This window comes from Notolabrus celidotus, chromosome 10 (genome assembly GCF_009762535.1).
Source record: "Notolabrus celidotus isolate fNotCel1 chromosome 10, fNotCel1.pri, whole genome shotgun sequence".
NCBI lineage: Eukaryota > Metazoa > Chordata > Actinopteri > Labriformes > Labridae > Notolabrus > Notolabrus celidotus.
This window is the reverse complement of record NC_048281.1, coordinates 24,223,877-24,250,270: the sequence shown is the minus strand read 5'-3', so window position 1 is coordinate 24,250,270 and position 26,394 is coordinate 24,223,877. Positions and strand designations below refer to the sequence as shown.

Here is a 26,394-nt window from a genome sequence, read left to right as displayed (position 1 = left end):
AATGTATTATTATTATTATTACTTGTCATACAGAGACATTTTTAAAAAATGAGGGTTCGAGTGACATGGGCTCATTTTTTTTAAATTTTTTTCCCCCTCGGGAGGATAGATAATTAAAACAAAGACCTCTAATTCACCACATCAATTAAACTGTATTATGTTCTGTTTAACTCCCCTGAAAACACCCCGCCCTGGCAGCTATCATATGTATACAAACAAGCGCTCCTGCCTTTTCCTCGAAATCCCGTAGGTTAACGCGTTGTTTGGACACAGCTGTCCGCTAAAAGAAATAATAAACCAGGCTAAGCTAGCAAGAGACAGGCAGAGAGTTAGCAGAGCGGAGAGCAGCGATACAGTGACTGTAAACTCGGGAGGACAGCGAACACTGGACAGCAGCGAGTCTTTCACTTCTAAGCAATGAGACATTTGAGTGTCGCAGCTAGCTAACGATAGCACTGCCCGTCCCGACTGACAGGGATTTGATCTATATGACACGACCGGAGCGACCATAAATAACAGGCGACATCAAACGGGGAAAGGGTTAGCTCGGTTTCAATGTTATTGTCAATTAAAAACCACATTTGCTCACAATGTCCTACTCTGGAAACCTGGTTTGGGATGTAAATAAACGCTTAATTGGATACAACGAGCCTAACACCATCAGGACCAACTACTTAGGTAAGAACAAACAAGCCTCTTAATGCTAACTGGGAACCATGTAAGAAAACATGTTGTATTTTGACATTGTCTCTGCAGGCTGTGTATGCTGACAGCTACACCTAACACAGCTGCCCTGCAAGCCTTTAGACTATCTGATCAATAACAGTGCTGCTGTGTTACTCTGCCAAGTCAGGACCGTCCAGAGTAAACACACCAGCAGCTACCACCTGTGTGTTTGATTCAGCAGCATCCTCACCTTATCAGAGTCTCCCAGCTATAGCACTACATAGATGGGATTAAACGTTATGTGTAACGTTAATCCTTCATAGTGCAGCTCAATGTGAGGTAACAGTAAGAGCATCTTTATCTCCCTCATTGACATGGTTACACCTTCAGCCATACATGATGTACATACAGCAAGGAGACCATCTACAGGCTGCAGCACCATCAGCGTAGCCCGACACTGGCTGAGGCACAAAGTTAGAGGCTGAGATCAGATGTGAATTACATCAACGTAGGAAGGCCTAGCGCTTCATACAGTGCACTCAGGTTGTCAGGCCGAATGTATGAATCAAAGTACTGAATGGCTTAACTTAATAAATGCCTGCACAACAATGTATACACCTATTTAATGCGTATTACACAGTTAGTATTACATAAACAATCAGACATCACCCCAGCTCTTAGAAAAGTAAGACCATAGCTTAACTGATGTTTTTGTTTTATTATTATTATTACTTTGATTTACGGTGCAATACCTCATTACCATGTGCAATATTGTAATTTATCCCATGACATATTTTATTATTATATTCAGCTACTAAATGTGCACTCAGTCTTAGGCTAATTTAACTGATTTAATGTCTTTAAAAGTACTTCTATACCTTTCTTTGTACAGATAGTATTTTTATTTTTATTTAGAATTTTTGGATTTGCCCTTACTGTCTTGTTGTGTCCTTACTGTCTTGTTAAGTACCAGTGTTCCATTCACCACGTCAAATTCCTTGTGTGTGCGAGGCAACTTGGCAATAAAGATTTCTTGATTCTTGAATCTTGAATTATGGTAAATGGTTAGACTAGTCATTGCTGCTCAGTTGCGGAGTGCATCAGTATATTCCAAACTGGAGAACCCATTAATAATTTTAAAGGAGAAAATCTACATAGGAATGAGAATGGACTTGTTTCATTTGAACCCTTAATGAATATCAAACACACTAGTTGTTATTTTGTTTTGGAAATCATTCAGCAAAACATCCCTACATTTCAAGTCATAAAAAGTGTGACACTGACAAACCCCCACTGTGATGGACCTACAGTAAGTTAAAGGGAAGTCCACACTACATGGAATGCAACATGGCAGCAACCATTAGCTTTACACGTTGAAAAGAGTCCTATTTATTTGCAACAAGTACATGTATAAACCTGAAAACAACATATGATGCTTTTTGCCATGTTGTAATATCACTTTCTTTATCAAGGCACTTGTCAATACACCTGTTTACCTGAAGGTTTCAGTCTTTAACGTAGAGGTAGATGGAACCCCATCCTAAATGACAACTAAAACAGTTACTGTGGCTAGTGTTTAATATACATTCTGTTAGATGTGTAGAATAATGCAGTTTAATGCAGCCATGTTCTGAAATCTGAAGCATAACCTAACGCAGTTTTCTATTTCATGAATTCATTAAAAATCCATCTTAAACATTTACTGCCTAAAATAATCATGTATATTAGATTTTTATGTAATTGGAATAATGTAATTATACATAACTTTTTTTAAACCCAAATAATGACCTTGTATTTCTTCAATTTTATAAATTAGAAATTGTTGGACAGAAATCAAGAAGTCCTCTGTGGCAGTATTTTACAGTGTCAACACCAGGGAAGGCCAATGATCATACATGTTGTATTTTAACAAGTGCAAAACAACAACAACAACAACAACAACAACAACAGGAAATAGGCATTATATATCCGCAATCAGCCACACCTACGTATATCAGTCAACCACTTCTTTAATGAGCATAACAAGGAAACTGTACAATGTGGTTTAAAATAATTAGCAGGTGTTTTCCATTCATGTAACATAACCCTGATGTAGTTTGATGAGCATAACAAGGACAACACAATAACACAAACCTGTTGGCTTGTTTGAATCTCATGTTACATCCTGATGATCAAAACTCTTCAAATGGCACGAATCACACTGGAACCACCCTGTCTGACATTATTTTCTTAAATTCAGTTGGATCTTAAATTAAGTAGAGATGTAATAATGGAAAGAGAGGTATCAATACATCCCCTTTTATTTTAGGTTATTTTATTTTACCAACAAAACAAATTGAAAATTTGGATCCATTGCCATCTTTTAGAAACCAGGAACAATAAATGATCCAGTAGTTGAATGTATGCATACATTTGATTTATGTCAAAGAATCCATCGTATTTCATTCATCAGTCCGACAGCAGCAGAAATTTAAACAAAATTTTCACAAATCAGCACCTCTTGTCTCAAAATATGAAGCCAATGTGGAAGTGTTAAGAACTGCATTAATAAACATGTTTACAGCCTGGTACTGAAAACGGATTAGGTCCGAAGAGCTAATTTCTCTATTGGCACACACTGTACTTAATGCGACGAGTTCAGAAGATATTAAGATTACGAGTTTTGCCCATTTAAGGACATGACTGACTTGACTGATAAGCGGGAACATTGTAGCTGTTGGCTAGGAAGCTCAAAGCCCACCTCTTTACCTCACACTAGCTTGACAGACGTTAGGTTGACTTCCAATATGGCTCCCGCCGCCGATTGGCCTCAAAACAGTGCTTCAGAAACAGATGGGTGATGTCATGGATACTCAACCCATTAATTATACAGACTATGATTTTCACCTTTTTTTGATTGTTGGAGGCTGATCTAAGTGGAACAGATGTTTTAAATGGGCCTTTCTGTCATCTCATATCAGCTGCAGGCCCTTGAATTGATTTAAAGCTCCTCACACTTTGTGTTGATTTTGTCGCCCCTTGTGGACAAAGTCATCCCTCTTACATCTTCACTGATCTTGTCCTGTACATGTGTAAGTCATGGGCTGTTTTCGAAACCGCCTATAATACTAGCAGTACGTACTGATTTGGCCAAAATTCAGTATGTATTAAGTAGAATGTGAACAAGAGTAAAATCTGCAGTATGCAAAAACTCCCCGGATGTCTACTGATTCGAGAAAATTTCACAGTATGCATCGGACCAGTCTGCCTCACGTACTGTTTCCCACAATGCACAGCGCTCGTTCCCCTTTTTCTTTCCTCTTCTTTTTTTGACTGGGGGAACTCAGTTTTTAGGTGGTGGGAAAATTATTAAGTTCCATATGAAGAAGAAGAAAGAAGAAACGTACTTTATTAAATTAAATTTTTTTCACTCGTGTTATTTTTTGGACATGCTACACACAGTTTTTGGTATATATACATACAATCATGCACACACATGCAGTGTACATGCACTTTGGGAGAGATGTCAGAGTAAGGATGCTGCCATCAACCAGCGCACCTCAAGCAGTTGGGGGTTCGCTGCCTTGCTCAAGGGTAACTCAGCTGTGGCCATGCAAGTTAACAAGCACCTCTCCAGCCACCAGTCCACTTGCCAAACTTCGTCCATACTGGGACTCGAACTGGCGACCCTTCTTTTCCCAAGTCAAGTCCCTATGGGCTGAGCTACTGCCGCCACATATGAACCACTTCCTAACTTTTTAAATCGTAAATGATGCTAAAGAAGCAGTTTCTCTATCAGCTTGGCCGTTTACTTCCGCTTTCCGAAACCGGAAATTCAGTGACCTCTGGCCCAGCGTACTGCAACACAGATCGAACAGAACAGTCATACTACATACTAAATGTCCCCCAGTAGTACTCAGTATGTAGTATACAGTACCTACTGCCTACTACATTAGTAGGTAGTATGTAGCAGGCCGTTTCCAAACAGCCATGATTTCCTGTGAAAGAAATCTCATCATACTTTCTTTATATTGTGACTGTATCACTCATCGGGAGCCTTTGCATTGGAAAGTATCAAACCAGGTTACCCCTCAGAACGGTTTCAGGCATAAAAAATGAGTAAGAATTGTCGCTCTTATTGTTGATGGTTTTGTTTGCTTTTGTAGATCATAAAAAGTCCTGACAGGGGCTTTAAATCAAAGACTGTTTGATTTAAAAAAAACATTAGTGTCATCCTGCAAAGCACCATCATGAGTCGACTGTTTTTTTTATTCCATCTTCATAAAACCTCACCACTCTGAGCTCACCTGCACTGACAGTCCTCTGTGTTTTGATGTTCACGTTGAAGTAAGTCAATTATCCTGCCTCTGCGTTTGTTTCGAGAGAGAAACATGAAAAAGAACAACAGTACTGCTTTCTGGTGTAAACTGAGGACAGCTCTGCCGGCTCACAGCCAAACACGGAGCTTTATAAGAACTGACTGCTGTCAGACAGTCAGCGCCTGACAGTGGTTGAATGAAGATTTATTGGCCTGCGAGGTGGGGCAGGTGCCACAGAGGTTTAGTCAGTGCTGTATTTAGCCTGACTGAGATGTGGCTGGAGCGGTGATTGTGTACGTGTGGAGGATACATACAGCAAAGTGTGGAACAGGATATATTTAGCTTCAAAACGGGGGGATGGGAGCAACAAGCTGTGGACTACTCTAAATTCCAGCACAGATACTTCCGGGGAGGTTTGAAAAAAATTAATCCTTACCTAAACCTAACAAGGATTTATGTTATTGATGACATGAGACCCAGTTTAGACCCAGCATCCTGACACAGGTGCATTATAGAACTCATTTACCTATGTACCATCTCATATTGATACACTCAGTGGTGACATATTTTTTTTAATTATCTGTCTGTCTATTAAGTCTTTTACTTTTTATTTAATTAATTTTGACTTACTCATAAAAAGTAGGAATGTTCCGGAGTGACAAATTTCCAAAATTCAACTAACTGACGATCCTAGAGGGAAGAAAAGACTCCCTCATTTAACACAGATAAACACAGGGTCACAGAGTCTGGAGGTAAACAATGTCAGATTGGTTTACCAAGTATGCCTAACATTAGCAGAGTTAGCACCACCAGCCTGTGGCCCTCCTTGCAGGTTTACATCTACATGCCTGTGCTGGTTAGGCTTTGTTCTGGTAAAGTGGTTATATGCCAGTTTAACCAGACAAAGCCTAACCGATCAATGACGATGACAATAATTAGAGAGCAGGAAGGCAGGTGGCCAATATATAATGCTGATGTAATGTTTGTTTGTTTTTTAAATAAAAAAAATCAAAAATAACATCCATTATTCCACGCACATTACAATCTAATATACATGGTTATTTTATGTTTTGAATGGAATACCAACATACATTGAGTTACATTCTAGATTTCAACTTGAATATGAATAAAGCTAATATTAATTTTACAAGCAGTATTAAACTGCATTGTTTTTAATACATCGTAAAAGATTTATATTAAACAATAGCCAGTTACTGTTTTAGATTTGACATCAATCGAACCATCTTCATTTATAATATAGCACCAAATCACAACAAATGTTATCCCAAGATACTTTACAAACACAGCAGGCCTAAGATTGATTGATTGATGTCAAATCTAAAACAGGTACTGACTGTGTTTTAATATAATGACATGCTGTCATTGAGGATGGGAAAAACATCGTCATTCAGCAAAGATGATGTTGCAGAATGTGGAATACAGAATGGTAAAATGGACATAAGGGAAAACGCTAACACTGTTGGACTGCAGTCACACTGACGAGGCTGCCTGCAGTGTCTGCAGACACTATTTATTTGTTTGTTTAATCGGCCTCAGGAGCGCAGGTCATTTCACAATGCCAATTTGATGATCGTTACAGTTGTACTTTTTATATTTAATAAACCATTAAGTATCTAATGTTTTGCTTTGGATGATTATGAGAATTATTTGGATTAAAAAAAGGAGAAGAAGGGATCAGTTCTACAATTATAATGTGTTGCAGTTTGGGATTGTTCGGGACATCACAGAGCCGAAGTGAAACTCTTAAATTATTGTTTTTGGACAAAAAAGTTAGTGAATGAAACTTCAGTAGTAGGTTTGCAATGATGCAAAAGTTTGATGTGTTAGAAAATATCAACATATAACATACATTTTGCTATCATTATGTCGCTTTCATGACCCAAAACTAGTCCTTGTGGTTCAACAAATATTTAATCATAACTTCACTATATAAAAAATACAAGATAGGAGGTATGTTAATGTACATGGTAATATTAATGTCAATTTTTCATTTTGCTCATCCTTATTGTAACTACTATTGTAAGTGATGAGTTTTAATTACATATCATAGCATTACATGATATAATGATATCAAAGCAAACTACTAAGAAGACATTTTCATATGTTACATTATTGTTATTATTAGTCAGTGTTACAGGGAGCTTCAGAGGAGGCTGGGAGGCTGTAACACTAATAAAACCTGTCTGTGCAGGTTAAAGCTCTCATTTGCATACACAGCACCTGGATTTCTCAAGTCTCTCTGTCAGAGCGGCAACACTTCCTGGCCTTGCAGTGAGTTAGTTATAAGAGTCAGAGTGTTAAGTCACCATTTGAATAGGTAAGAGTTTGAAAATCACACACAGTGACTGTTCAGTGATAGTAAAGACAATGAAAATGTATTGATTATCACTGTATGGTCATGCTAGAACTTTAAATGAGACTTTTTGAGACACTATGACTTCATCAAGGCTTATTTTTGTAGCTTCTTCATCCGAACATTTAGCATATCCTCACAGCAAACAAATAACACATAATACCTGCTGTTTCATGATGAGTGTTTGTTATAGGGTGCTGGTTTGGATCTCAAACATGGATGAACTCATTCTTTGTCTCAATTCCAATTTTATCCAGTAAAAAATCAGAGAAATATTGAAATGATTTATTCTTTATCCAGCCAGGAAATTAAAAAATGCTCCTACACACACAAATCTAGAAGGCAGCAAAATAAAAGCATCATTTTGTTTCCTGAGCTGTTTAACATCCACCCACTGTTGAGTAGATAATTACAGCTCCTCCATTTCCCATCATGCATTGTTTGGGATTCTTGTTCATAGCACACTCAAAGATGAAGTTTATTGTTTTAATGCTCGTGTTGTACTGGTTGAGTGTGGTCAGATTCGACCTTTTTACAGCATTTACACACTACAACACAATAACAACAAGGTCACAGACAAAACGCTCTGAAATATTTCATTATATTTCAAACATTTCAATCTTCAGTTCTTTATTTGTCCCAAAGTCTGAATGTCAGGTTACAGCAGCGTTTCAGGCTCATGTTGGTGCTGCTTCATCCTTTAGTTTCAGCGGCTTCAGCCCTGATCTGTATTATCACAGAGCCAGAGTTATAGCTTTTCTGACGTGAGAATTACAACTTAAATATGTAACACATCATATCAACCTCACGGTGCTCTGCAACTATTAAAAAATATTGCTAGTATTGAAGATATCAGTCTTTTGTGTATTTACAGTCAAAAAGAATCATTTGAACTTCCATCTGGATTTCAGTTTTTCTAATGACATTTTAATATCAGTAAACGTTTGATACTGTGGGACACAAACTGTTTGGACATTATTCCCTGAATATGAATGTTTTAATGAGATACTGTAAAATATTTATGCTTAAATCTGTTCTCTGTTTTCACAGGTAGAAGAGAGTTTGTCCAGAGGCTGAAACTTGAAGGGACACTGAATGTACACGATGGCTGCGTAAGTGCCTCAAACGTCAATGTTTGTTTCTTTGCTTATGTCTCCAAAGCCTACTACTTCATTCATACATGGACGTAGTTTTGTGACGTCACCTATTTATTTCTGTAGAGGAGTTTTGAAGCTTATTTTTGGACGGAAATTATGATAACACCTATAGCAACCAAGCCGCAACCTCCGGTCTCAAACTATGAAGCCCATGTGGAAGTGTTATAAACTGCAATTCATCGAGAATCCGCTTGAGGCTGGCTGCAGAAACACTGGAAAGCACATAGACTACCAATTAAAAAAAGATGAGCTTTGCAGCATTAATAAACATGTTTACAGCCGGGTTCAAAAAAACGGCTTGCCTCTACGTCGCTGATTTCTCTATCGGCACACACTGTACGGGGGGTGAATTTTTTTTCTAATGCAACAGTTCAGAAGGACATGACTGACTTGACTGAGAGGTGGGAACACTGTAGCTGTTGGCATGAGGCTCAAACTCCGCCTCTTTACCTCACACTAAATTTGGTTGAGTTCAGCATTTCTAATATGGCTCCTGCCGACGATTGGAGACGTCACGGTTACTACGTCCATTATTTATACAGTCTATGCTAGCAACCTGGCAGTCAACCTAGCAAGACGCAAAGACGCTGAGTTGAGGTGGGACCTTAGCCTCCTTGCTAACAGCTAGAGTGTGCCCGCCTGTCAGTCAAGTTAGCTGTGCCCTTAATTGGGCAAAACTTGTATGTTTATTGTTTCGAAAAATAACGAGTGTTACAGAAATTCACCCTCCGTAAAATGTGAACCGATAGAAAATTAGCTCTTAAGACCAAAACTGTTTTTGTACCAGGCTGTAGACAGATTTATTTCTGCCAGAGAGCTGGGCTTTTCTGAATGGGTGTGTATGTCGCTTCCGGTGCTTCTGCAGCCGGCCTCAGGCAGACGCTTGATGAATTGCAGTTTATAACACTTCTGCATTAGCTTCATATTTTAGGTTGCCATTGCTCTTCAGCTGCTAGTTTAAAACAGGAGTTCCCAATGTGTGGGTCGGGTTCTGTTTTCCAGAATGTTTATTTTTTAAGTAATCTAAAATGGCATATTGTACACATTATTGTAAAAATATCAACAAAAATAGTAGTTCAATTTGAAATGAACCTTGCAAATTAAAATGTTGAGTGAAGCATCAGTAGCAGCAGGTAAATTCAACAGTGCAGGAAACACAGATACTTATGCATGTAGGTAGGATAATTTTCCTCAGACCAGCTAAATGAAGCAACATTTAATCAGTTTGAGAGACAGTGGGGGTTGCACAGGTATTTTGGGGGTTGTGGTCTGCAAAGTTTGGGAATCCTTGGTTTAAAATACAAGGCCCAGGATCCTCATTGACACTGACTCCTCCCCTGTCATATAAACATGTTATATCATATTATTATAAAGTCTCCATATATGACACAATGTGTTTCATGAACCTTCGTTTTAGAGTAAAACCCTGAAAATTCTGCCACGTTGATTCACTTCTTCAACAAATAGATTAAATTAAAACATTTTCTGATTCATCTCTCAGCATGTTTCTCTGTTAAGCACCAAGTCAGACTCCTCAAACCCACCTCATCCTGCTGGATACACTGAGCCTGATTCGTGTGCTGAATCCAAACAAATATAAATCTTAATGTCAATCGCCTTTTGCAACATGGTGCCACTTTTTCTCAGTCAGCCTTTGAAGCCTCAGTATCTGACAGACAGCAGCTCGCTGACCCCGGGCCAGGTGGTTTAATGCCTCTGAGAAACCCGAAGCTGACACAACAGTCACACGTCCTGTCACACTATCGGCCCACACCGGCCGTCACTTCGTCCCGAACACCAAAACAACATCAGCAAACAGGTCCCAGAGGAGCGGTGGGTTCATGTCTGCAGAGTCTGAGCAACACGTACTGCTGCAGTTAGAAGGGTTTGAGGAACATTTTGATTTCATCCATGAAACTAAGGAAGTAGCTGTATCATGCAATCAGTATAAAGGAACATTACCACATATCCAGGATGTCGCTTTTATTACATTATACCTAACCTGACTGTTGGTAAAGGCTGGGATTTTTTTTGGTGTGTGTTGTGGCTTTTTATTCTTCCATACGATCTAAGATACTTGGCTGTTCTAATTCGTACTTTTTGATCAGGTCACTGTCTGAATCTGCTTGTCAACATCATCATACCTGGGGCGTTAGATTGAGCTCCACCAAAACACACAAACTGATCAAATCTGAACCGGCTTCAGATGATTGGCCACCTCTCCAAAATCGATTTAAACCTTTCCTTTTTTTTTATGATTTGAAATATATTCGTTTTTACAAACATTCAAATAAAGACACACAAATAATGACAATACAATAGAATAAAAAAAATAAATAAAATAAAACAAAACAAAAGACAGAGCAGAACAAACAAACAAACAACAACAACAAAAAACAGACAAAACAAATTTAGACAAAAAACATAAATTTGACGGATTATTTACAGCAAAAAAAAAGTGAACATAGCAACTCCTCTAATGAGAGAAACATATCATACCATACACATACCGATATATACAAATTCATAACTATGCACATAGGCACATGTATATGTACACATATTAAAGAAAATTGAAATAAATAAATACATAAATAACATTCAAATTTTCAAAAAAGATTTCAAACCTTTCCAAAGGAAGAGCTTGGATGTCAGTTTGCAGGAGGTTGAAAATAAATAGATACCTATGATAATCGAGGGATCTTTACAGCAGGGTCGTTTCACTGATCTTGTTCGAGTGAATGTATGAAAATAAAGAGTAAGGATGTGATTATGAAGCTGCAACAAACTGGTCCTCAAAGTGAAGTATCCAGAGTCTTGATGAAGTGGTAAATGAAGGTGAATGTGTGGGCTGAATTTGATGTTTAACGGTTGTTCAGATAATGAAAAGACAGACACAGACTCTCCTTTAGAGTCAGGTCACACTTTTGGAAAGTTGGTTCAGTACCAAGCGGCAACTCCAGTATAAAAATATGAGTCCAGTGTGGAAGTGCTAAAAACTGCAGTTCATCTGGGATCCGCTTGAGGCTGGCTCCGGAAGTACTGGGCACCACATACACACCAATTTAAAAAATCCGATCTTTACAGCAGAAATAAACATGTTTACAGCCTGGTACAAAAGACAAGTGTAGTCTGAATAGCTCATTTCTGGATCGGCACACACTGTACGGGGGGTGAATTTGTTTGTAATGCTGCAATTTCGAAGATATTGAGATTACGAGTCTTCCAATGAGAGGCACAGCTGACTTGATTGACAGGCAGAACACTGTAGCTGTTGGCTAGGAGGCTCAAAGCCCGCCTCTTTACCTCACAATCACTAGACAGCAGCAATATGGCTGCCACTGACGATTGGCCTCAAAACAGCACTTCAGACACAGATGGGTGACATCACGGATACTACGTCCATATTTTATACAGTCTGTGCTCAGTACTCAAGGCTTTGGATCGGTTATGTTCAGTAACCTCTACCACCAGTGACACATTTTCTCATTGTTTATTAATGGAGCTTCTTATCTTCAACTTGATTTTCTCATGTAAACTTTATAGGAAGCCTGCAGTGGAAACTATTTTATATACAGTATGATACAAAAAAGGAACCCCCAAATGCAAAAAAAGTAGAACAATTAATCAGGACTGAATGAGTGTTCAGCATTTGATCTCAAAGAAGTGTCCAACCACTGACTGGATCATCTCAAGAGTTGTCAGTGAAGAAATCTGTCTCTGGATAATCCCATTTCTTATCTCTGTGCAGGTCAACACTATTTCCTGGAATGACACGGGGGAATACATCCTGTCAGGGTCAGATGACACGTTTCTGGTCATCACCAACCCCTACAACAAAAAGGTACATCTTATTTTCAGTTCAAAGATTTAACTCGACTAATGTCATATTCAAAATAAAAACAAATGAAGCAAATGATTTAATTGGCATGCATTGCTATTTGAGAGTGGTGGAGAAAAAAAGCACTCGTGGAGACCTGTCACTCAGCCGCAGCCCCCAACTGAGCGTCTCCGCTGTGCGCATCACCTTCAGTCAGCTGATTCACATTGAATCATGCTTTAAACTTAAAACACCTCCCTAATAGCTGAACGAAATATAAGACCACATAATGAACAAAACGTGTGTTTAAAAAAAAAGCATCAAAATGTTGCCTCAGTTTTTGGTCACTTTGTGGTGTCTTTGAGCAACTCTAATCACCGTGTCACTCCATCCTCCATCCCCTTGGCTCTGTAGCAGTGAGTGAGTGAGCCTCAGTCATGAGGGATACGCTCACTTTGCAGTTAAGAGGTGCCGTCTGCTTTAATAGTTAATTATTAAACCCTGAATATAAGACGGTCCAAATTTCCTCCGATGTATTTCAAGGATAAAAACTCATCTTATTTATTATATTCTAGTCAATACGGTATTTTAGGTCAGTCAATATCTTTTTGTAATTTTAAGAAGGACTTGGAGACAAACAGTGAAGAAGAGCACCCAGCTTCATTCAGCCATCACATGTGTTTGGTTTTCTCTCTCAGGTCAAGAAGTCAATACGTTCAGGTCATCGGGCAAACATCTTCAGCGCTAAGTTCATGCCCCACACCAACGGTCAGGAGATCATCTCGTGCTCAGGCGACGGCATCATCTACTACACACACACTGAGAAGAGTCCAGAGTACAACAGACAGTGTCAGTTCACCTGCCATTATGGGACAGCCTACGAGGTACTGAACAGGTGACTCAAAGGAATACACATAGTCCTCTCACAGTTTCTGCCTCCTTACTTCTTCTTTTCTTCCTTCAGATTATGACGGTACCAAACGACCCCTACACATTTCTGTCGTGTGGGGAGGACGGCACGGTGCGGTGGTTCGACCTTCGCATGAAAACGAGCTGCACAAAAGAAGACTGCAAAGACGTACGGTGACAGCTGTGATATTCTTTCTCTTTCAGTTGCTGATTCACTGTGCATTCAAACCTGCCAGGTTTCTGAATGAGGAGTGATCTTAATGACATTTTCAAAGATTGGAAAAGAAAAGCGAAGCTGTGCGGTACTTCTAGTAGTCATAGAAGAAAGATTCAAATGAGAATGTTTAGTGCAGTTAATTCCTTCTACATTTCAAGCACTGAACATCCTCTTTGATTCGTTAGTCTGTCCGTGTTTTTTATTTTTTCACTGGTCAACCCATCAGCTATCACAATCAGTATCAATTTGGCATTAATTGTGCTGACAGAAATTAATCTCGGTCATTTCTTATACGAGCTGACAGCTTTCTGTCTCAGGAGTAATTCAGAAAACAGCCTCACTGGCTACAAGCCAGGCCGCATCACTGGGAGCCGAGTGCCCTGGAATGTGTGTGTGTGTGCGTGCAAGTGAGAGAGAGAGAGAGGTCGTTCTAGATTGTGTTGCGTCTTCTCCTATTTCACGCCTGAGATCCGTACCTGTGACCTTAAAACTGTCCGAGTAGTTTTACCAGTCTCTGTTACCTCCTCCTTTTAATTATCCTACAACCTGTCAGCGTTACACATACACGTCCACGTCTGGAGAATTAAACACTGGGTGAAGATCATTTTAATTACTCAGCTGAACTTCACTGTTGGTGCTGCTTATCTTCATGACTGTAAAAATCTGGCTCTTCTAATCTGATCTGTCGGCGCTTCCTTAACTATAAGACTCATTAAACCTGATTGTATTTCCTCTGATTCCAGGACATCCTGATAAACTGTCGGAGAGCAGCGACTTCGATATCCATCTCCCCCCTGGTGCCGTACTACCTGGCCGTGGGATGCTCAGACAGCTCAGTGCGAATCTACGACAGACGCATGTTGGGCACCAGAGCGACGGGTAAACTGTCAAATTTAGTTCTGTCTGTTCTGTGTTTCTTTGAGTTTACACTTCTTTGTAATTGCAGATAAGTGAAGGTGATAGATGGAGGTATTGAAACAGGCCTGTGAGGTTTGTTGTCTGATTCTTGCTGTGCTGAGGATGCCTCTTTATTCTTTTGCTGACAAGCACAAACAGGGTCTACACAAAGCATCCACATAAACATTTACCTTTTCATTTAACAAACGGCAACTTTCCAAATGCCTGACTTCACCGCCTACAATGAGGTGGATATATATATACATATTCCTTGACAGGAGGCAAAAATGTCTCCATCAGAGTATAACAACAGAACATCCCTCAGCCCTCCCAAGGAGTGCCACCTACCACTGCATATACAGAGTTTTATAGATTATAAATTAGATCAGTGGATGCCAACTCTTTTCAAATTGCTCAAGTTTGTTTTGAAGAATAAATTGAATCTCATCTTCTCTGTAAATGAAGTGTTTCTGATAACTCGGTTCAACAAAGTTTAATAGAAGGTACTTCTTTCTTCTTCCAAGATGGGATTACTTTCATAGCAGTGCAAGAAGCCCACCAGAGAAAAGGCGTTATTGAGCGACTTGTAAATAGTTCAACACTTCCGATACTCTGAAGATAGTTCATACTGCATCAGGTTTCATCTCAACCCCGAGAATCTTCAAATAAAAAATAGTTAGGACACAGAACTTTGAACTGATTTATTTAACACACATCATGCTCAACTCATTCGTTCTCACTGAGTGACAAGAAAAAAGAATGTCAAAAAAGAAGTACATTTTCTTTTATTTCAAACTTTTTTTGTTTACATTAATCCACACATCACAACATGTATCAACCAAAACAAAACAAAAACAAACAAAAAAAATAAATAAGGGGGGCTCCAAATACTCTAAATTTTCTTTTTACAAAAATCCCATCCCATCTAATGAATTCTCTTTTTTCTTCATGGAAACATTTTCAATATTTTGATTTGATATTTTATTGTCCTCCTCACACCAGGAAAATATAATCTACTATAATTATTGAATCAATTGTTATTACCCCGCTGTGATGTCAGGTGGATAAGAACAGAAAAAATAAGCAAAATGTTATAAAATAACTGAAGTAAGGGAATAAAAATTACTTGCTTGAGTACAAAATTTGTAACGTTGTTTGCAAACAGTAAGTGCAAAGATCTGAGATATCCATTGAAATAGCCAACCTTTAGAGGTAGGTTTTTTTCATAGACTCAAGAAGAAAAGAGAAAAATTGGTTGTGAAATTTGAATATTCAGCAAACATGACTTAATCAAAGCAGCAGAACTACAATAAAAGAGTATAAGTAAAGGCACTATCGAAGAGGATTAGGACCACTAAAAAAAAATTCAATGTTTGGGAAACAAAATTTTTTCTACTGGCCTCACTTTTGTTTTTTTTAAATTCTGACTTACAGCTGCTGTTGGTAGTCATTGAGTAAACATAATTTCAGAGAGAGGGACTTCGAATGTCAACACTATCCCTCCCAACCAGATTTCCTCTTAGCCCCCCCAACACAGATCGGCGTTCGCAATCATGATAGCACCAGACTCATAACCAATCGGAGGACGTAGTAGAGGCCGTCCCTTAACCAATCAGGACAGAGGATTGGAGATTAGCTATGATTCCTACCAACAGCAGCTTTAATGGGAGATTTTTTTCTTTTTATGGGCCTAACCTTCTAAAAACCTTTCTCAGTGGCCCTAATCCTCTTCTGTAAGACGCAGAGTAGTATAGACATTTTTTTCTCCAATTTATAGATTTATAATTCCACAATTGGGGTACAAAGATTTTGTTATTGGTTCTGAGGCTTCTTATCAACATGTCACTCAGGAACTCCTTCTCTCCTCCTCAGGTAACTACATGGGCCGGGGGACAACGGGTATGTGCGTGAGGTTCGTTCCCGCTCACCTGTCCAACAAGTCGTGCCGGGTGACTTCTCTCTGTTACAGCGAGGATGGTCAGGAGGTTCTGGTCAGCTACTCCTCTGATTACATCTACCTGTTTGATCCCAAAGACGACCAGGCCAGAGAGCTGAAGGGTCCGTCTGAGGAGAGGAGGGAGGAGGTGAGACAAGGAGCTTTCTCAGGGTCATGTTTGAATTCCTTGGTCCAGATGAAGATATCTTTGCGACTGCTTAAAAGATTACAAGGACATTTTTAAAATAAACATCCACAAGCAGTCAGGGCGTTTGTCTCGTATGGGAATCTCACAGGAGGTCTGGAGGAAAAATGAGAGGATCAGTGAATCTATAGATTTCATCCTGTATGATCCTAGGTTTTGATATTATATAGAATGTATTATTTTAACATGATAGTCTGGACTTTTGGTTGGTCCGGTTGATGACACTATCATTTATCACTGATGGCTGACAGTCATTGACCATGGAGCTCACCACCCCTGCAACATTGTGATTTAAAAGCCCTCAATCCACGCTCTACGCCAGACTGAGCACAGTTGGAGAAAGAAAATATAGGTGCATCGAACCAAGAGTTCCAGGGTCTTTTAGCACCCAGAACTACTTTCAACGGAACTAAAAGGTTCCCATTGTTGTCTGTGTTTTGACCGTGGGCTGAAGTCCGTGGTGGATTGTGCAAATCAGGCCAGTGACGTATGGAGAGAAAAAATTGATATTGAATAATATTTTGAAATCTTAATTAAAAACTAAACTAGTGTGCATTCCCAGGAACTCACTCTGTGTTTCAACAACTGTGTAAACTCCACAAACACTGTTACGTTCAACCGAAAGTCCCAGGACCTTTGAAAAGTACTACCCCCCCAAGCAGGGGCTTTTCAGGGGGACATTATCTACCCCTGAACTAAATTTAGACCCTGGTTCCTCCGGTCGAAACGCACATAGTTCCAGGGTAAAGTTCCTGCAGTCGAAAAAACGCATTATGTCTGCCTTCCTTAAATGAACACCCAGACTCCCAGGCGTGAGAAAAGCATGTTCTAAATAACATTATTTCTACCTCAGAGTGAGTCTGAGCAGCCAACAAACCAACACTGTGTGCTGCGTCTTAGTTCCCACTGTTTCTATCAGGTTTAGATTAGGGGGTGTTGGTTATTTTGTGACCTGGCTGACAGATTTTACAGCCTGCCGCGTTGTCACATGCCATTAATGTGCTTGTATTTCACTGATATGAGGATTTAACAATCAAACAGGTGTTGATGTGTCAAAAACTGCTGCTGTATCAAGAGTTCTAGCTCCAAATGGAATATCTGTTAAAAACAAATAATCCGGCACAGCCTCTGTTAGTGACTTTAGGGCAGGTTGGGTCCCTCTTCTGTCATGCATACTCACACAGCTGAACCTGTTAGCGTGACTTCTACAGAGAAGAAACACAAGCACATGTCATCTGTGCAAACAGTGAGTGAAGAAGCACAACAAGGGACCTTCAGGGGCTCCTCTAAGAGCGCTGCAGACATCAGGGCTAAATCTGTTCTGGCTGATGGAGTGCAGCGAGCGGTGCAAATGACCCTGAAGAGCAGAGGAGAAAAGAAAAATGTTAAACCAGAGAAAAGTGAAGTGTTTAAAATCCATCTTCTGTCTTTATCTTTAATGATACAGATCATCACATTTGTCTTAGGGAGCGTTAAGTTTGGTGTTTAGCTAAATGAAGAACGCGTAAAAATAACAAACAGTGTATTCAGATACATTTGTATTTGTGAGATGTGGTCTTCACGTGTGTCTGAATGTGCTGGATCATGGTGCCACAGCTTCAAAGCCTCGTGGTGAGTTCAGCTGTGTCGAGATGCATCCACCACACACATTCCTTTCCAAATACAGCGACCGACGCACACGGTGTTCCTCTATCTAGCGTCCAAAATAGTTCAGACTGAGGTGCAGGGCACGGCCAAGCATGGGCTCATTACCCCTCTCTCTCATTCTCCCTCCACCTGTAACCTCATTTCTTCAGGGCCTCTTTTCTTTCCGATTCGTTCTACTATCTCGCTCAGCCTCGGCTCCTTTTCACCACTTTCAGTCCTTATCCAGACCTGATGACATCTCCTGAGTAGAGCAGTTGATAGTTCCTGCACTAAGAGCCCCCTTTTTCTATTTCTGGCTCAAAGCCTGTTGCCCTGCAGAGAGAGCCAGGGGACTGGAAAGTGAAGGCACCCTCACCGTGCAGCCAGGAGGGGGGAGGAGGAGGAGGAGGGGGGGGGCACATTAAAGAGGACACTGACAGAGACGAGCAGTGTTTTGCTTTGGCAGCAGAGCTATTTTTGACCATGCCTTGACTGACAAACTGCTAATCTTTTTCTATGTGTGTGTGTGTGTGTTTTTTTCCACAGCTGAGGCAGCCTCCAGTGAAGCGCCTTCGTCTGCGAGGTGACTGGTCTGACACGGGACCCCGAGCTCGCCCTGAGAGCGAGAGGGAGAGAGACGGTGAGATCAGAGCAAACACACACAAGTGTGTTTCAAGTAAAAGTCACGATTTAAAGATCCGGCCCTCCATTTGAGTTCAGTCAGTATCCAAACAATCGCTAACGTTTTGAGAATCTATAAATGAATGCAGCCCAAACTTTCTTTTTTCAAAACAACAATTATTTCCCTCTGCCTCAAGCGGCAACAATTTTTTTATAATGCGGCAATTCGAAGTTATTGAGATTATGAATCTTCCAATGAGAGGCACAGCTGACTTGATTGACAGGCGGGAACACTGTAGCTGTTGGCTAGGAGGCTCAAAGCCCGCCTCTTTGCGTCACAATCGCTGGACAGCAGCAATATGGCTGCCGCCGCTGATTGGCCTTAAATCAGGACTTCAGAAACAGATGGGTGACATCACGGATACTGCATCCATATTTTATACAGTCTATGGTCTGCCTGCGTAAACAAAGGTCAAAGTTTATTAGGCCAGATATCACAGGATATGCTGCAAAGCTCTGTGAATGATATATTCTTTCCTTTTGAGGCTACCAAATGAAAGGTGTTTTTATACCAGTATTAGATAAGGTGTTGTCATTGCACAAGTACTGTTGAAGTAGCAAAGACGTAGTAGATTTGGAGTAAATAATGCAATGACAGCAAACAACAACAGTATATATATACATGTATATAAGCCAGCAGTAAGTGTTTTCCCCTTACACATTTAAAAGCTGTGTTAAAACCAATAAAAAACCCAAAATCCAAACATTTCCGTATTTAAAATCAGGATTTTATAGAGCGCTGTTTGCCTAGAGGTTTAAGAGCGCGCCCCATATAGAGAGGCTATAATCCTTGTCATAGCAGTTTCAGGTTTGACACCCATGCAAGCATGTCTTCTTGTGTCCCTTCAGCTGTCCTGTCAAATAAAGTAAAACATGGCCGTAAATATAACTGGGGAAAAAAAATCTGGATTTCCAGTGTGCAGACACGAGTAGTTTTCAGGGTAATAAGCTCAGCTTGTTTGTAGGGTGAGAACTCTGTGCATTGAGCCTGTCGTTACAGGGAGAGTTATCAGTAGTTCAAACCATCTTAACTGCATCACAACAGTTAGATTCACCTCCTCATTCGTTTCTGAAGCTCCACATGAGACACAAAATAATCCTCTGAATAATGTCATTCAAACATTACGACACCCTCGTTGTTTTCATAGTCCCTTCATGTTTCTCTTAATGCATCCGCTTTGCTGATCAGCAGCTATAAGACTATGAACATCTTCCTCCTCCTTCACTCCTACAGGAGAGCAGAGTCCGAACGTGTCTCTGATGCAGAGGATGTCAGACATGCTGTCCCGGTGGTTTGAAGAGGCCAGTGAAGCTCAGAGCAGCAACAGAGGAGCTCGGCCTCAGACACGGCCCAGAGGTGAGACATACTAGATTTGAGTAATGACCTTCTTTACAAATCATCTTAACTTTTACTAAAGCTCTTCCCTGTCATCAAGCCTTTGTACTTTTATATTGATCCCGCAACAGCATAATATTGGTGTCCCAATACACACACTGTTCCATCCTGTCTGCTCCACAAGCTTGCCCCTGTAATTCCTCCATGATTGGACAATTGATCCCACCATCACACCTTTGTGACACTGATATTGAAGATAGGATGTAACAGGGGCATAATTATTGCTCCTTGAATGGGCAATATGAAAAGGGCTTTAGAGTCCTTGTTTTGAATTACCCAAGCTACTAATCGATACTACTAATAGTTCGATTTAATTATTTTCTCTAAAATCTACCCTCACACTCAAAATGTCTTTGCCTGAACTCAGATTCACTTTGTCTGTTCTGGGACTATTTATTTCTTTATTTCTTTATTTCTTTATTTATCAAGATCCCCATTAGATTCCACATTGTGGTTGCTAGTCTTCCTGGGGTCCACACAACAAAACAAGAAAAACATTTATTGAAATGACACATTATCCATAAAACAAAGATGCAATAGCAGCCAATTATAAAAATCAAGAATGAAATTGAAAAATAAACTAAGTATCTGAGCAAATAAATGAGGAGTAGCATTAAACTACATAATAATGGAAACAAAAACAAAATTGTCTCAAACACCACCAAAAATTAATAAAACAAAGACTTTCAAATTTACATAATTTGATCAGACTAACTGTTTACACAGGCAGCAATAAGTGCACTTTTCCCAAATGATGTTAGAAATCATGTTAAGTAAACATCTGGTTATGCAGGTGAGAACCCTTACGGGGTGAGCAAGACCCTGACGTGAAGCAGTGAGGTCTTAATCACCCTGAAGGCTGCTCTTACATCTGTTTCCAGTACCTGTCATTATTTCATGACTCCATCCTCAGACATTTTTGTCACATTGTTTACCAATTAAGAATGTAACAAGGAAATAACATTTTTGCCACAGTGTCAACAGGCAGAGGTGAAATGAGCCACAACTCTTTTCCGTGGATTGACTTTAATGAAGTGTGTGATGAGGTTGTCCCTCGTGGCACTTTTCCTGTTGAGAATGAATCACCGTTTTTGTTGAGTTTCGACCAATCAGAATCAAGTATAAACTGTAGACCTCTCCTTACATATCCCTAAAGAAGATTTTTGAAAAAAACTGAATATAAACTCTGAGTATTTTATGATAAAGGTTGATTTAAGGTTCGCATTTTAAAAGATTTTATCTAAAAATTGTAAACGTGTTTCAAAAGGTCATCCCTTCATCTTGTAAAAACTCACTTAATCATGAACATCTTTTTATTTTCAGGAACAGCTGCTCGTCCAGAAGGGCCATCGAGTACTCCAGCTGCCCCCGCAGGAGACTCCACACAGGAGTCCAGCACCCCTGAGAGGCCTGCAGGGTCAGCCGCCTCAGAGGAACCCCCCGGTCCCGGCGCTGCCGCCGCCATGCCTAAATCCACTTCCTCTTCCTCCTCAGGGTCATCATCAACTGTCACAGCTCCTCCCCCTTCCAGCTCCTCGTCAGTAGAGAGTTCGGCCCCTTCGACCTCTCCTGTCACTTCCTCACCGGATTCAGAGCAGAGGAGTCAGGCTGAGAGCGCAGAGACCCCGACACCAACGCCCACACCCACATCCACCTCAGAGCCTGCTCTGTCAGGTAAAACATGCAGCATTTACTCCTTTTTTTATGCAAAACAATTCCATATATTCACATTTTGCTCCCCAATTCAGCGAGTAGGTATCACATCAGTCTTTTCTGTGTGTGTGCATTTGTTTGTTTCTGTGTTTGTGTGTGTGTGTTTGTTTGTTGGAGCCACTCCACTCAAGCAGCAGCCTCACTTCAATCTCTCCCTCTACAGCATCCTCTCATCCTTCTTCTTCCTCCTCACATCCTCCCCTCAGTCTTCTAATTGTGCGTCACTCTCCCTCTCCTCCTCTCCCTCTCTGTCAGAGTACGGTCCTCACCGGCTGCCCATAAGTTTAGTGTGTAGGCGTTTGCAGAGGTTACTCCGGCTGGCCGACCCACCAGGACGGGGTCAGCGAGCGGCCCCTTCTTCTTCCTCTTCTTCCTCTTCCTCCGCAGCCCCTGAGAGACAGTCCCAAAGAGCTGCTGCTGCTGATGCTGAGACACAACCCCCTACAGGTTACCCTCCCCTCTGAGCTCGTCACCCCTTCCATGCGGGCTGTACGCATGGCCCCCTTTGCCTCCCCCTGCCATCTTAACCTCCCCTCTGTGCAGAAAACAGCAGACATGTTTGTTTGTAGAAAGACTCCTGACAGACCAGATCTTGCTAGAACTAATCTCACACTGATCCTCTTTCCATTCAACTACAATGCACCTTGATGTTTGTTAACCTCTGAAGCTGTCACCGTGTCACCTCTTCTCCTGTTTGTTCACTCACTAACGCTCTCACTCCATCGCTCCACCTGTTGCTTGAGTTTTCACCTGTTGGAGTGGCACCAGCCAGTGTGAAGCTCTGCTTTGGCGTCCTCATGGCTCCTGTTGTTGTTCATTCACGTTTGATGTTACACACACTGATCAGTCGGCTTCCCTTTAATGCTGGACCTGACTCACTTTGGTTTGATCTCAATTAGAATGACTAAAGCCCTTTTTAGACATAAAACAACAAACAAGGATAACATGACTGGCTTTACCTTTGTCATATTTTAATGTTCTTGCTTTGTGTCATTCTCACAAAGTTCTCCATGAATAAATGCATCGTGGGCAGTTTTCAAATTAAAACTGAAGCTATAAAGACAGTTTAAAAAGTGCCCTTTGTGATATATTGTACAGAAGGCCAGCATGAGCTAGCACTTGGCAACATTTAGCAAGAAAAAAAATCTACTAACAGGTAGAAACCTCGAGCAGAACCAGACTTGTGGTGAACAGCTGTCTGCTGAGGCAGTGGGATACAAGGAGAGATAAATAGATTGATGGGTAAAGACAAATAAATAAAATGACTATAACAACAACACTCACCAATATCATCCACACTCTCTCTCTTAATCTCCTCTATCCCTCTTTTCAACCCCAACTCGGTCCAGGCAGATGTGTGTCTAACATGATCCTGGTCCTGCTCAAGGTTTCTGCCTGTCAAAGGAAGTTTGTCCTTGTTGCTGTAACTTGCTAAATGCTGCAAAGTGCTCTGCTCATGGTGGATTAAGATGAGATCAGACTGAGTCCTGTCACTAAGCTGAGACTGGGTTTTATCCTGTCTTGATGTTGGGTCTTTGTTAGTAATATAACACAGAGTATGGTCTAGACCTGCTATGTTTGCTATATGAAAAAGTGAGTTCGATTGATTAGTAATATAGATTTATGGCTACAATACCAGCAATAAAAAAGAATGAGTTTGACTGATGATAATTGTAACAGATAATGAATGCATCTATAATAGTGATCACATAAGGAGGAGGACTGATAATAATAATTGCAACATTTAGAGTCAAGTAGCTGCAACATTAAGCATTGCCACTCAAAGGAACCTCCACAGAATGGCCCATAATTCTCACACAGAAGAAATGGTAACAAGTTATATCTGATGGTGAGTGTCACCAGGTATCTCACAGGCTGCCCAGGGAATGCTACCTCAAAATTATTTTGGAGTGGAAGCTTTTATAAATGGCTTGTCTGAGACTGAGGGATTTATATCATGATGTTTGTTTATTTTTATTTATTTACTTATTTATTTGACAGGGATAAATGCATGAGACATTGCTTCATAGACTGTATAAAGTAGATGCCACGCATACAGGTGTCTAGCCATGGCTACTTTGCAGGCCCTGTCGCTTCAAGATTCAAACAGTGTTAAGTATTGAGATTGAGATACTACAACCATTAAAAACAAACTCTCAACTCAACTCACCTCAACTTTATTTATATAACACCTTTCATACATAAAGACATGCAGCCCAAAGTGCTTCACAGAATAACAGAGTCAAAAACATCAGCAAAAAGTAGAATTATAAAAGGCATGATGATAAATAAAATACTTTAAAATAAAATAAAATGAATACAGTAAAAATTGATAAAATTAGTAATAGTGGAAAGAAAAGTTAAAAATAAGGTAGCGTTAACAAGATCAGATGAATACAAGAAATAAATAGATAAATAAATAATTAAATAAGATAAATATATGTCAAAGCAATGATTAAAATGGTAAAGATTAAATCATAATAAAAATGTTTTTAATGATTAAAAAAAAATAAGAAGAATAATAAGAATAAGAAGAATAAAAATAAGAATAAAAATAGTAAAAGTAATAATGCAGTCCAAGGCTGAAAATAAATTACTCCAGATTAAAAGCTAGATTAAAAAGGTAGGTCTTAAGTTTACTTTTAAAAACACCCAGAGAGCTCGCCGTTTTAATGTCCAGAAGCAGAGAGTTCCCCAGTTAAGGGGCATAAAAACAGAAATCTCTCTGGCTGGTGCTTGTGTGAGACACTCAAGGAACATTTAAAAGGGAAGCATTCGAGGACCTCAGTGATCGAGTTGAAACATGAAATGACAGCAGATCAGTGATGTATGGAGGAGCAAGGCTGTTAAGAGCTTTAAAAACAAGTAAAAGTAAGGATCACTAGGATCACTGTATGCAATAAAAGAGACTTCAACAAACATGGAGACCAGCACAAATAGATATAAAAGAACAGTTCAACAATGATAATATTTTAAATACGCATGGTGTGCATATGTGTTTGTATGTGATCTGTGATTTTAAACTGTAGAGATAATGTTCACAGACTTGCTTTAGTTTTGAACAATTTCTTTATATATTTGTGTTTTTACTTAATCTGATTTAGGCTGTGCTCCTCGACTACATTTCACAAAGTGCCATATTTAGCAATCTGTACTATTTTTGTCAGTAGTAAAGAGAGAGAGCATCAAAAAGAAAAGCACCAAGAATAATTTCAAAGGAAAAAGAAACAGTGAAAGAAACATAGTGTTGACCACGTAAATACAAAAACAAGCTTTTTTAACATACAGGATTATCAAATCAAAATATACATGGTTGCATTGCAAGTGTTCACCACCTCACCTCAAAGTGAATCTAGTGCCACAGTTCTCAGTTTCTGGATTCAGCTACACGTTCTCTAACGTTTGAAGGTGTTAAGAAATGATGAGGTGCTACTTTGTGACTTAAAAAGCTCATGTTGTGTTTGCTTGGCAATTATTCATCCATTGCATCTTAAAAGAATGATGGTCCATTGATGACTCTGCTCATTCATTGTGCACCCTCGAGGCACGATTAGATTCAGACACTCAGACAATGTGATTAGTTTACAGTTCAGAGGAGCCAAATGGCAACAAGTAACATTTACAGCATATTAAAGCAACAGGGTGTGTCTGAATGGGACATGGTGAAGGAAGGGCCACTTTTGTTTTATGTTGCACCAATGTGATGAAAAAAAATTGAGTTATTGTTTGACTCTTGAATCTCCTTCACCTGTATTTTATATCAAAATTAAATGTAGAGAAAGGCAACATTTGATTTGTTTTGAGGGTTCAGAAGAAGAGTAGGGGAGAACAGGGTTGGTTGTCACACTTTTTACTTAATTGATGATTGCTCATCATTAAAACATCTTTCAATAGTCATTCCTACATTAAACTGAAGCTTAAGGTGCTCTCATTTTTTCAACTCATAGTAACAAAGAGGCAATTAACTATCAAAGACACTCTGACACATTGTGACAACCAATCCCATCACAGGGATGGTTGTCAATGGTATTTAAATGAGAAAATTATTTTTTTAAAAAGGCAAGAAGGTAGAACTAAATTTGAAAGTTTAATTGCACTGACAAGTGATAGGCCTACATAACTTAATGTATTTTAACATAAAATGAGCAAGGAACATGAACAGGAAACACATCTTTAGGCCAGCCTATATAACAACATAAAGAACAAAACAAATAGGCCTAACAATAATGGCCTACTCAACTAAGCTACATGCATTCACTGTCTGAGTTACAGTGATGGAAAATGTAGGGTCTGCACACTCCAACTCATTTCACCATGCATGATTTTGCCAACTGGAATTTTTTGCTAGCATCAAGGCTAACAACCATCTAACAAGTAGTTAACAAGCTAATAAAAATCTAAACTATAGCTTTCCCCTCACACTTTGTAAGGGTAACACTTGTTTTGTTATAAACCCATTGTTTAAAAGCCTAGAAGAAAAATACTGAGGAGCTGAATAT

General features: G+C 39.7%; 1 protein-coding gene across 2 annotated transcripts in view; it reads left to right on the top strand.

The window, feature by feature from the left end:
- The first annotated feature begins 266 nt into the window (after nt 1–266).
- dcaf6 (ddb1 and cul4 associated factor 6) overlaps nt 267–26,394 on the top strand; it is a 37,040-nt gene continuing 10,912 nt past the window's right edge. For both annotated transcript variants that reach the window (XM_034694476.1, XM_034694475.1), the window contains exons 1-10: nt 267–678; nt 8,389–8,450; nt 12,247–12,339; nt 13,014–13,199; nt 13,280–13,393; nt 14,185–14,320; nt 16,211–16,422; nt 18,652–18,745; nt 20,021–20,143; nt 21,506–21,856. In XM_034694476.1, the coding sequence (XP_034550367.1) occupies nt 591–678; nt 8,389–8,450; nt 12,247–12,339; nt 13,014–13,199; nt 13,280–13,393; nt 14,185–14,320; nt 16,211–16,422; nt 18,652–18,745; nt 20,021–20,143; nt 21,506–21,856 (1,459 nt within the window). In that variant the 5' untranslated portion in view covers nt 267–590. The remainder of the gene's footprint in view (nt 679–8,388; nt 8,451–12,246; nt 12,340–13,013; nt 13,200–13,279; nt 13,394–14,184; nt 14,321–16,210; nt 16,423–18,651; nt 18,746–20,020; nt 20,144–21,505; nt 21,857–26,394) is intronic.